Here is a 12,794-nt window from a genome sequence, read left to right on the forward strand (position 1 = left end):
GAAAAAACTGCCGTTCAAACCGAAAAGATCCAACAGCTTTTAGCTCAGCCAGGAAACATATTTCACAGCAACGCAATGTATCTTGAGGTTGTCCTCGAGAATATTCTTGCAGATTCCGGATTCCACGACACATGAGGGTGGATTGTTCAGTGATGTTCTTTATAAATGACTTTGGCAATATTTCCCCTTTTTCTGGTGTTTTTTATTAAATGGAAGCACCAATAAAGCCATCACAATGAACCAAAACCAAAGGTCTCTCCAGATTGAAACAAAAACACATGAGGCTAACAGAAAAGTCTTGTTAGGATCATTATTGTATGCCAGGCAATCCTAATTGCCATCGCCAGTCAAAACGGTATGTTTTAACAGACTGATACATAAAATAGACAGAAATAAGGGGTCATATACATTTATTTATTGATTAAAGGCTTACAGCTGTTTCAGGTGTTCGTTTTGGTGCATTCATCTTATCGGCCAATTGACTGAGTGACTGAAAACATAGGAAACCACTACCCTCAAAGCTATCTTCTTCAGAACTTCTGGAGAAGATAGCTGTGCGAGTAGTGGTTCCAGTATTATATTGCTGTGTGTGTGTGTGTGTGTGTGTGTGTGTGTGTGTGTGTGTGTGTGTGTGTGGATGTGTGTGCATGCGTGTGTGTACATTCCTTAATTGTTTATTGTTCATTCTTGAGTCCCAGATCTAAAACCCATTGTATCTTTAGGACACAGTGATTTCATCACCCATACTCTCAACAATACGCCCTTAAATATGGTTTCTGATTATAAATATCTTGGGTCATACATATCATCATATGGAAAAGATTTTCTGACTAGAAAGGGTTTGGCCTGGTTAGCCTGTAATGATATGCATAAGATCTGGTCATCAAATCTAAGTAGAGATTTCAAACTTAAAATCTTCAAAGCCACGGTCAAACCAATTCTACTACCTGGACGTTATCAAAGAAGCTTGAGAGGCGGTTGGATGGAACTTACACTCGCCTCCTTATGAGAGTTCAAAATCTTTCGTGGAAGCGTCATCCAACCAAAGTACAAATATATGGGAAATTACCACCTGTATCATCTCTTGTGAAAGGTAGCAGAGTTCAGTTTGCTGGACATTGTTGTAGAGCTGAAAACAAGGCAATTTCTACTCTTCTCCTCTGAAAGCCATTTGCTCGCAATACCAGAGGGCACACACTCTCCTACCCTGATGTAATCTCCGGGGATACAGGTATCCAGCAACAGGACCTCCGTAATGCTATGGACTGTGAAGTCTGGTATAGCATAGTAAATTCCATTGTCTCAACCACGGTCAAACAATAATAAAATAATAAATAGGGATACTAATCGTGATCTGTGACTAATTTTTGATTCCTTGCCCTCACATCCATCCTATTATACTCCATTTTCTCTGAAAGACTCCCTATTTGAACGAACTAGGACCTCATTCATTTTACTTCTGGCCCCTCCATGCATCTGTCTAAGCCTTTATCTAATGCTGTCTAATTAACATTAAAGAATTCTAAATCCCTTAATCTGCTTCTTCCTTTCTTCAGGAGTTCCGATATTGATCTGATCCTTTCAGAAAATAGCTTCAACACTGATGAACTGATCAGATCCAGACACCTGATAACTCCGAATTGGTAAGTGGACGACATATGGGAACAGTCTCCGCCAGGGAAGCTGTTTGCTATTTCTAACCCTGAAGGCAATTGAGTCTAGGTCTTCTCATTCTTATCCTAACTTTTTTATGGCCCCAAGTGCTAAATGGACAAACAGGGACAGTTGTTTATGGGGACATTTTATGAATAACAATGATTGAACAATAACATTGGTTTCAATATGATAATGAAGAGATGCCAATAATGTCCTGCTCTGTCTTGTAGTGGAACATTATTATAAGACAGAGATCATGGTAAAGATCAAGACATTCCACTCATGGCCATCCCCCCCTTTTTTTGTCATTTTCACAGTGTCTAAATAATATCAAATTAAAAGAGTTAATATTGCTGATACTTTCATATCTATTTTAATGTAATAATGTTGATTACTGGACAATAATGTTGATTATAATTTAGGAGAGTTGATTACACTATAATCAATTAACAATGTGATAATATTCAAGTCATTATAGTTAGAAAGTTTAATGTTGATTAAATTCTTACAGCGTTGATTAATTTCAATAGCATGACACTTTTGCTTCTCTTTCATTAATAGTAATTAACCTAGCAAAGTTTCAATTACAATGTTATAAAGTTCTTAGCATTTTATTCAAATAACTAGCGCTATGACCCGGCAACGCTGGGTCATAGTGCTAGTGCATGCATATACAGCTGCATGCGTGCGCACATACACGCGAGTACTGTCCAAATCTCCGACCAATCACATACAGCTATCTGGCATTCAATTGGCATATCAAGTTTTGGGCATTTTGATTGGGTTTTGGATAGAAAATTCACAAAAAGTCACTTCTATTGATTTTTTTAATGGCTTTGCGGAGTGAGTAGGGAAATGTAAAGATGTGCACAACCACCCTTAGACAGTTTTGAATGACCATAGAAGGTGAGAGCCCTCTAACTGAAAAATTGTGGATTTGTATAAAGGACACACACACAGACGTTTTGCCGTTTATATATATACTCTCTTTTTACTCTCTTTTACTTGTTTCAGTCATTTGACTGCGGCCATGCTGGAGCACCACCTTTAGTCGAGCAAATCGACCCCGGGACTTATTCTTTGTAAGCCCAGTACTTATTCTATCGGTCTCTTTTTCCGAACCGCTAAGTGACGGGGACGTAAACACACACCAGCATCGGTTGTCAAGCAATGCTAGGGGGACAAACACAGACACACACACATACATATATATATATATACATATATACGACAGGCTTCTTTCAGTTTCCGTCTACCAAATCCACTCACAAGGCATTGGTCGGCCCGGGGCTATAGCAGAAGACACTTGCCCAAGATGCCACGCAGTGGGATTGAACCCAGAGCCATGTGGTTGGTTAGCAAGCTACTTACCACACAGCCACTCCTGCGCCTATATAGAGATTTCATTTCAATAATATTAAGAATATATGATAATATTGATATACTTTTGTTACAGTTTGATAGTATTTATAGAAGGTAGGAATTAAATAATATTAGTTTATTTTTTGGGATAGTTTTGCTTACCTGATAATATCGTTGGGTGAAGTCCAATAGTGTTGATTTTATGTTAGAGTAATATTTATCTAATGTGTGCTAAGGCTGACTATGCTTGATAATGTTTGTTAGAGTTTGATAGTGTTGATTACATTGTAATAATGTTTGTTTGGGCAGCAATAATGTTAATTGGAGTTCAGCAGTACTAATTGTAACAATGTTACTTCAAATATGATAGTGTTGACAACATTGGAGTAATATCAATTACATTGTGATAATATTGATAATTAGACAACAATGTTTGTCTCCCATCCCCTCCCCACCCCACCCTGCTCTAGTAATAATTATTGTCATATTTCAGGATGGACCCTCAGACATCGAAAACACAATATTCTGCTGCTGTCCCTGTGGTGGATGTGAAACTGGTGTTTGACAAGGAATTGGATAAGACTTTGTTCATACAGAGACTAACAGGTTGGTAGATAATCTGTGACATATAACAAGTGGATATATCACAGATTATCGTGGTTGTCATGGTTACGATTTACTGACGTACCACAGATCATAACAAATCATATGTGTGATTTCCTATTTTGTCATCATTCATCTTATAATAATGAAATAATAATGAAATTGTTGTATACAGTGCTCAGGTGCACCACAACTTGTCAGAAAGTGCATATAAAGCATATGTATTAATGTACAAATGTCTAGGAAGCAAACAATGTATGAGTCAGATACATGCTTGCGTGTGTATGGAGGGGAGAAAATCAGGTGTAGTGTTGGCGAATCTCAGAAAGCATGGAAGTTTTGAAGGATGCAGTGCTCCGACAACTAACAACTGATGCCGGCAGTTTGTTCCATGCTTCAGCAACTCTTAGCAGGAAAAAATGTTTCCTGAAGTCATGGGAGCTGTGCTGTTTTCTGACTTTGTAAACATGTCCACCGGTGTTAGACAGGTGGAGTTTGATGTGTGAAGGATGGAGTCTTGATATGTAAGAGGTTGTCTCATAGGTTATGGCACTTAGAGATGGTTAAAGGATATTTTTACCATAAACATTTTCACTATAGGAAAATTTTCCATAAAAAAAATAAGTAAATTGCAAAAAAAAAAATTTTAATTAGCTGTTTTCTTAAAATTACTAACTAGATTACATCATAAAATTAGTTATATTACTGACTATAACGTATCTTAAAGTTAATTAATTTAATATTAGAGTTCATATTAACATATTGCCTTTTTGTTATATTTATGATATATCTTGGCATATCATTCTGTATGTCGTATCATGTTTATGACATATCTCTTATATGCATCATATTTATATCCCATTAAATAAAGTACAGTCCAAGTAATTGTTAGGATTTTATTTTTTTATGTAATTAGATATTTTTACTAAATTGTTTTGATTGACTGCACAGATCAGTTTTGTAAATCTCTTTCACAGAAGAATTCTATTGTAGAACTAAATATCTTAATTAGAACTAAAAACCTAAATAATTAATATCTAAAGTTATTAATGTTTATGTTTCAGAATTTAAGATTGCACAGTGACTTTAAAATGAAGCTGTGTAATGTGTGTGTGTGTGTGTGTGTGTGTGTGTGTGTACATACACACACACACACACACAGATATGTCTATGCATGTACGTATATACCACTTGAATTCAACAGGTCTGAAAGAACAGTTGGCAGGATATCCTTTCCACGGCAATGTCTACCATGTACGAGGGCAAGTTCAATTCCTAAGTAAGTAGCACACAGTTACCCACTCTATGTAAGAACATCATCATCATCATCATCATCGTCGTCGTCGTCATCATCGTCATCATTTTACATCCCCTTTCGATAGTGGCATGGGTTGGTGAAGACATCACAGCCTATGTCAGTTCTTATTCAGTGTTACTGTCTTCCTTGATAGGTTGAGCAACCTTGTATTGTGTAGACATTCCATTTTCAGCAAAGTCTATACAGATGGAGGCTCTTCCTACCACCAACCACTTCACACAATATGCTGTGTGCATTTTATCCTATCACCATTAGAGTTTGTTATGTCCATGACAAGACTAAAAGGTCCTCTCTGCCCCTAATCTCTCTCCACTCATTAACCAACGGAGTGTACTTTGTGCACTTTATCATGGCACCTGCATCATCATCATCATCATTCTCATCACCATTATCATGTTGTGCAGTGTTGTAGTATAATAGTGAAGGGAGACTGAAACATCTCCATTAATTGGATGGTGCTCAAAAGATTGAACAGTGGAAAGAATACACATCCAATTTAAATTAAAACGTTCCAATGACTCTCTAAATTTATGAAAGGTGTTTTTCACCAGGGGCATCCACGCAGATAAATTCATCCTAACTAACTGGAGGATATCATCACTGTTATATTAACAGTCTCACATCACAGATCCAGCTCGATCAATCTTCTGTTTTCTATTTCTGACATAATGAATATTTTCTATGTATTGCTTTTCTTATGGTATGTTATTTGTAGCACCTTGCTTATAGTACCTTCTTTCTGTATGTGTCTGCATCTCTCAGAAGAAAAATCTATGTGTGAGCTCCAATACATAACACTGTCCAATCAACTGATCATTGACAAGGTGACCCTACAGCCACAGCCCCCTGGTCAGAAGCTTCAATCACAGCAAAAGTCCTTCCTTGTCTTCTCTGGTTGTTATCTCAACAAAGACGAACTGAAAATATGGCTGAAGACCTGCCTTAAAAAGGTAAGGGCTTTGTCCATTAAACAGGGGGTTCTTTTGTCATTTTCATTTTTCTATTCTTCTATCACACTGTTTTTTCTATTAGGGGGCAAATGCCCCTTGCTCAACTCCTGGGAAGAATTTAGAATAATAATAACAAAACCAAAACAAGCTTATTGCTTGTGCGTAACAACTCATGGAAAATGGTAAAAGAGGAGACAGAGAACAGCAGTCATTCCAAGAAAATAAAGACAGCAACCAAAGCCAAAACTCCACAAAATAAAACACAAAAATTACAGAAAAGTGAAGAGTTAAAGAGCTGTAAAAAGGAATGAGTGGACAGACATCTCAGGGCGAATTCTAGGAAATGTGTGTCCTGACAGTTATCAAGTGATAGGACAGTTTATTCCATGCTTCAGCGATTTTGAGTGTGAAAAATGAGTGTGAAAAGTCATGGGTGTTGGGTAGTTTGGGGATTTTATATGCATATTCATGGGTTATGTATGTGTGTGTGTGTATTTATGTATGTATGTATGTATGTATGTGTGTGTATGTATTTATGTGTGTATGTGTGTATGTATGTATGTATGAATTTACGTATGTGTGTGTGTATGTATACAGTGAACTCTCAATTTAACAGACTAATGGGGAAAGATTTGTCTGATATTATCAAAAGTTTGTTAACCCTTTAGTTACTGTATTTCTGTTGGGATGTTCTGCATTTCTTTCAATTACTTTTAAATATAACCAAGAATTTAGTAAAATAACTTAGTTATCATTAAGCTGATGTTAGTAACCTAAATTGTGACTAAGGTTTGGTGGAAGATTTTAATTCAAAACTTATGAAAACAAGATATTTGTGCTACAGAGCCAGAAGCAGTTTTAGCTGGGTTGGTAACAGAAGGGTTAAATTGAAGGTCCACATGCAGTCACACTCACACTCCATCTCATGTTCACTCCACCACAACACACACTACAAACACTACTAACATCCTACATACCATCAACAATTTGTTTACCATCACCATCATCTCTCTCGCTCTCTCTCTTTCTCTCTCGCTATCTATCTATCTCTCTATTTATCTATCTATCTATCTCTTGCAGATTGGTAGCCAAAAACCATTTCTTGACCGTCACCAGCTGTCGAACAAACTTGTCCGGTTGATTCAGGTTTGTCACTTTGCTTGATATCTTCAGATATTTGTTTATGAGAGTTCGTTATAATTGTGAGTTAATTATAATTGGCAACAGCACCAAATAGTTTCTTTAAGAGTCACAGGACTCTCAGTGAGGTTGGGTCGAATTTAGAGGGAGGTTACAAGATCTCATGGCGTTTATGCCTTGCTATCCTTACCTCTCCACTGAACCACCACACAACATCTCTTCATCAGCACTCTGTGATGTTAGTCTCTTGTAGTCCAAGGTAGACAATTCTGCAATTTCTTACATTATTTGCATTCGATGGATATTTGTCTTCATCTTGTTTGTTGTTAACTCAGTGTTTCGGCTGATATACCTTTCAGCCTTCTTCAGGTGTCTTGGGGAAATTTCAAACCTGGGTTCTCATTCCTAAGATATTTTTCGATGTTATTATTGTTGTTGTTGTTATTATTATTATTATTATTATTATTATTATTATTATTATTATTATTATTATTCAGATCACTGCTTGAAATTGAACTCGGAATCTTGGGGTTAATAGCCTGCACTCTTAACCACTATGCCCACGGGCATATGGTGTAGTGGTTAAGAGCGCGGGCTACTAACCCCAAGATTCCGAGTTTGATTCCACGCAGTGACCTGAATAATAGTAATAATAATAATATAACAATAATAATAATAATAATAATAATAACAATAATAAAAATAATAATAATAATAATAATAATAATAATAATAATAACAATAATAATAATAATAATAATAATAATAACAATAATAACAACAACAACAACAACAACAACAACAACAACAACAACAACAACAACAACAACAACACAACAACAACAACAACAACAACAACAACACAACAACAACAACAATGCATTTGTGTTAATTTGTGCCTTTTCATTCCAGAAACGCCATAGTGTTGACCAGTTACCTCCTGGCTGGTTCTTCAATGGTCAGTCTTATGTGAGCCTCACAGGGGAACGCTCACCCAATCATCCCAGTATCCTTTTCACTCAGCAAATAGAATCTTGTTTGCTTAATTAATGACATCACTTTCTCTCCTGTCCTGCTATGCGTGTGTGTGTATGTGTGTGTGTGTGTGTGTGTACATGCGCGTGCATGTGTGTTAATGTTTGTTTTATCCTTGTCTTCACATTAACACCTTTGAAATAATTATGTGAAAATCAGTGGAATATAAGTAATTCCATTTCTTCAAGAAATGGGTAAGAGATGCTGACCAACAAATCATGTCTTTAGAATCTCGTCTCAGTCTTGCTAGCAGGGAAAAAGTAGGCCTAATGGTGATGGTGATGCTGAGGGGATGAGGAGGGAGAGAATACAAATATATATTCGTATATTTAGGCGGCGAACTGGCAGAAACGTTAGCACGCCGGGCGAAATGCGTAGCCGTATTTCGTATGTCGTTATGTTCTGGGTTCAAATTCCGCCAAGGTCGACTTTGCCTTTCATCCTTTCGGGGTCGATAAATTAAGTACCAGTTACGCACTGGGGTCGATGTAATCGACTTAATCCCTTTGTCTGTCCTTGTTTGTCCCCTCTGTGTTTAGCCCCTTGTGGGTAGTAAAGAAATATATATATTCGTATCTTTCTATCTATACACATACACACATACACACACACACACATACACATACACAAACATGCACACACACACACACACACATGCACACACACATGTTTGTATCCTGAAGAACCCATATTTCGGTGTTGTTCCTTAATGTCTTTCAGATCTTGACCAATTCCTTGACCATTACACTGCAACTAAAAATTCTGAAATTACAAATTATAACAAAAAAATTGACAAACAAAATCAGGAAAATATTCTTCAGTTTTTTGAAGAAGACTAAATAATGAGGGGCGGGGCATTTTTCTGATTGCACCCCTAAACAGGTTCTGACTGCTTACAGTCACATTATACCTGGTCATAATCTCATTTTACAACCAGTTCAACACCAGCAGTGCACACTAAGGGTGGCTACCTTACATAAAGCCATACAATAGTGACACCACATATTAAGGGTGGTTACCCTTAATCCATACAGCTGAAGGGTAAGTTACCAGAAGTTAACCCGTAAATATCAATGTTTATCCCTACTATTACAAAACCTTTCGTGAAATAAAAGAACAAAACACTTCTTTGCCTTTTGATTTGATTTCAGTTCCAGAAATGTGGCACAGTGGTGTGACACTGAGTGCCTGAGTGGCACAGTATAATAGCACACTGGATATATGGGTGGCAATAGTTGTGTAGTGTTGGTTACTGTTGTGGAGAAGTGCGAAATGGTGGTGTGTAGACATTACATCTAAGTTCATCCCTCTAAAAACTGTATTCAAATGGATTTGAACTCTGTACTTCGTGTTTATGAAACATAGTTTATACATTACTGTTTCTCTACTTCCTCATGGTACCTATTATTTACCTATTTCTTTATTGCCCACAAGGGGCTAAACATAGAGGGGACAGACACGGATAGACAAAGGGATTAAGTCGATTACATCGACCCCAGTGCGTAACTGGTACTTAATTTATCGACCCCGAAAGGATGAAAGGCAAAGTCGACCTTGGCGGAATTTGAACTCAGAACGTTACAGCAGACGAAATACGGCTACGCATTTCGCCCGGCGTGCTAACGTTTCCGGCAGCTCGCCACCTTAGACACTTGCTCAAGGTGCAGGGGGACTGAACCTGGAACCATGTGGTTGGTAAGCAAGTTACTTACCACACAGCCACTCCTACATCCAGACCAGGGAGTCGGTGATATTTAAATACCACGGTGTTTCGGTTTGCTAGTAAAAGTTGTTTCCCCTGGTAAAGTATTGCAACTTTGATAACGTGAAAGCCGGGAAGTTGTAAGAGAAATAGACAGGAACGCAGACAGACCGACAGGCAAAGAGAGACAGACACAGCGGCCCAGCAACAAAATTTGTTTAGGGTGCAAACCCAGGTTCAAATTTTTTTATGAAAAAAGCGGATTATTTTCAATGTTAACATTAAAACAAAAGCAGGCATGATAATTTTTATTATTATGAGTGTCGGCTGAAATGTTTCATAGGGTGAGCAAGACACTCTCATGGAATGGGACCAAATGAAGATCATTTTTTTAACGCAGTTCCTCTTACTGTCCACACACTTCCATCGGTAGTTGCAGTGCTTGGATCACACTGGTGAAGAAGCTGTTCTGTTGGTCAAAATAGTCATCAACAGGAGACAAGACATCATCACAGTGATGCTGGTGCCCAGCTGAGTGTTTTTCTATAACTAGATGGAACCAAATCCCTAACATAGGGAGGGTGATCAACCCGTTCAAAGCCAGTCATGCACAGCAGCCATTGAAAGCAAGAACTTGTGTACTGAAGCATTGTCCTAATAGAACAGGATTCTATTCATTAGTTTTTCTGGGTGTTTGGTCTTGATAGCCTTTCATAACTGCCTTAGCAAGTTGGCATTGAAGTTTCCATTGATGGTGTGATCATTTTGAAGATGGTCAATTAACACAATATTTTTTGCATTAACGTATAGTATATGTAATAATGTGAAGTATATTTTGCATATTAAAATGTTTAAATTTGGAAATATATCAAGCAGAGCAAACATAAGCAGTAAAAATACAAATTGCAAATATTTAAAAATGTGGGATGAAAGCTAACAAAAAACGGAAGAAAATAGTGGTGCTTGTGTTCCAAGGGTACAATTAGAAGGCTCAGGAGAAGGATAGAAAGATGGAAGAGAAGAGAAAAGAGTAGAAGGAAAGAAAAGAATGAAAAGTGAAAAGGTAAACTGGGGGTCTGAAGTGAGTGCTAGGCAGGAAATGAAACAAAATACATGTCTTACCTATGCACTGGTCAAGTAGAAAAAAAGATGAGTGATAAAAAATTGGTACCAAGAAATGAAGAAAGAGAGACGGAGTGGAGTAGAGAAGGTTGGGGAAGAACAAGTATGAAGAATGAGGGAATGCAGAAAAAAAAGAGGATAAAGACAGAGAGTAGGTAGTTGAGAGAGATGGAGAGAGGAAGTAATGGAAGGGAGTAAAGAAAGGCAGCAGATGGGTAGACAGGCAGCTAGAAATAGATGGGGAAGGTTTTGTGCACAAGAGGGTAGAGGAGAAGGACAGAGAAATAGATAGGAAAAGAGAAAGTCTTGCACCAAATATTGAACACTGTGTGGGGTACCATTGAGTGGGAATAGAAGTGGGCTGTGTGACACATTATATTGACTAACAACCGTAAAATATTGCACAGGAAGTCAACACACACACACACATATGTGTATGTGTTTGTATATATATATATATATATATGTATGTATGTATATATAATATAATGATGAAGGAAATTGTTGTATACAGTACTCAGGTGCACTACAACTACAAAATAAAAAGGCAGATTTCAGGAAGCATGGGAGTCTTGAAGAATGGAGTGTCTTGACAACTGACAACTGATGCAGGTAGTTTATTCCATGCTTCAGTAATTCTGAGTGTGAAAAAGTGTTTCTGAAAGTCATGGGTGCTGTGTTGTTTTTTGATTTTGTAAGCATGTCCACGAGTGTTTGTCATATGGAATTCAAAAAGTTGCCTAGGGTTGTTATTGGAAAGGTGGTGGATAATCTTGTGGGTGTCTACTAAGTCAGTTGCCAGATGTCTGAGCTTCAATGTGTCCAGTGTCCATACCCAAGGAAGCAAGACGTTCAGAGTATGGTAGATGTCTGACAGCGGGTATTTGTTTTGTTGCACATTTCTGAATTTTACTGGAGAGTTATATACTGAGCAAGATAAGGGGTTCCAGACTGGTGATGCAAATTCCAAGTGTGGACGTACCATTGTCGTATACAGTTTTAAATAGAAAGCTGGAGAGCAGCTGACAAAGTCCTTACTGAGTGATGCTAGCACCCCCACCGCACCCCCCTCAGCCACCTTGACAATCTTAGAGATGTAGTTTGTCCAACACAGATCACTTCTGCTAGGAGACTTCTTGGGATTGGTGTTACTGAAGGAGTATATAAAGGCTGTATTTTTCCTCCCAAAATGCATGGTGATGCACTTATCATCCACAGCTAGCTTGAGTTGCTAGTCAGAGATCCATTGCTGCATTGTGTCCAGGTATAATTGCAGGAAAGATCTATAGTGCATAGGATCTGTTCTTTTTATTTCGAGGTACAGCTTGATGTCATCAGCATATTTCAGCACTGTAAAATTCCTCAAATTGGCATCTATATCATGAATATATGCAACAAACAGTAGGAGTCCAAGAACATATCCCTGTGGTACACCTGAAGTCATCTTGGAGGGTGAAGAATGATGTCCTAGAACAGTAACTCCCTCTTTCCGACCGAGAATGAAGGACTTCAGCCAGTTATAGAGATCATCCTTCACACCCACTGCAGAGAGTTTTACCATGAGTTGTTTGTGTGGTACAGAGTTGAAGGCTTTAGCAAAATCAGGGGAGACAGCATCCACCCATGAGCTGCCATCAGTAACTCAGGTGATGTCCTCATCCTCAAGAAAGTCGATGAGTTGACTACAGCAGCTGGAGTTGGGATAAAACCAAATTGTGAGGATCGAATAAGGCTGTGAGACCTCCAAAAGTTCTAGAGTGTTTCTCTGACACAGGACTCCATCAGTTTGGTGATGCAGCTAGAAAGGCTGACTGGACGGTAGTTGACAGGTGATGTGTGATCCCCTTTTTTGAACAGGGGGACGACACTGGCAATTTTCCAGTGCCCTGGAGTGACACAGTTGTTA

At 38.0% G+C, this 12,794-nt stretch overlaps 1 protein-coding gene across 2 annotated transcripts in view; it reads left to right on the forward strand.

The window, feature by feature from the left end:
* The window catches only part of LOC115219220 (uncharacterized protein C20orf194 homolog), a 70,143-nt gene extending 60,952 nt beyond the window's left edge, over positions 1-9,191 (forward strand). For both annotated transcript variants that reach the window (XM_029789353.2, XM_036508710.1), the window contains 7 exons: positions 1,557-1,643; positions 3,512-3,624; positions 4,826-4,900; positions 5,702-5,889; positions 6,970-7,035; positions 7,942-8,035; positions 8,785-9,191. In XM_029789353.2, coding sequence (XP_029645213.1) covers positions 1,557-1,643; positions 3,512-3,624; positions 4,826-4,900; positions 5,702-5,889; positions 6,970-7,035; positions 7,942-8,035; positions 8,785-8,903 — 742 coding nt within the window. In that variant the 3' untranslated portion in view covers positions 8,904-9,191. The remainder of the gene's footprint in view (positions 1-1,556; positions 1,644-3,511; positions 3,625-4,825; positions 4,901-5,701; positions 5,890-6,969; positions 7,036-7,941; positions 8,036-8,784) is intronic.
* Positions 9,192-12,794: the final 3,603 nt, after the last annotated feature.

The sequence above is a fragment of the Octopus sinensis genome, linkage group LG14, assembly GCF_006345805.1.
Source record: "Octopus sinensis linkage group LG14, ASM634580v1, whole genome shotgun sequence".
NCBI classification, from domain to species: Eukaryota; Metazoa; Mollusca; class Cephalopoda; order Octopoda; family Octopodidae; genus Octopus; species Octopus sinensis.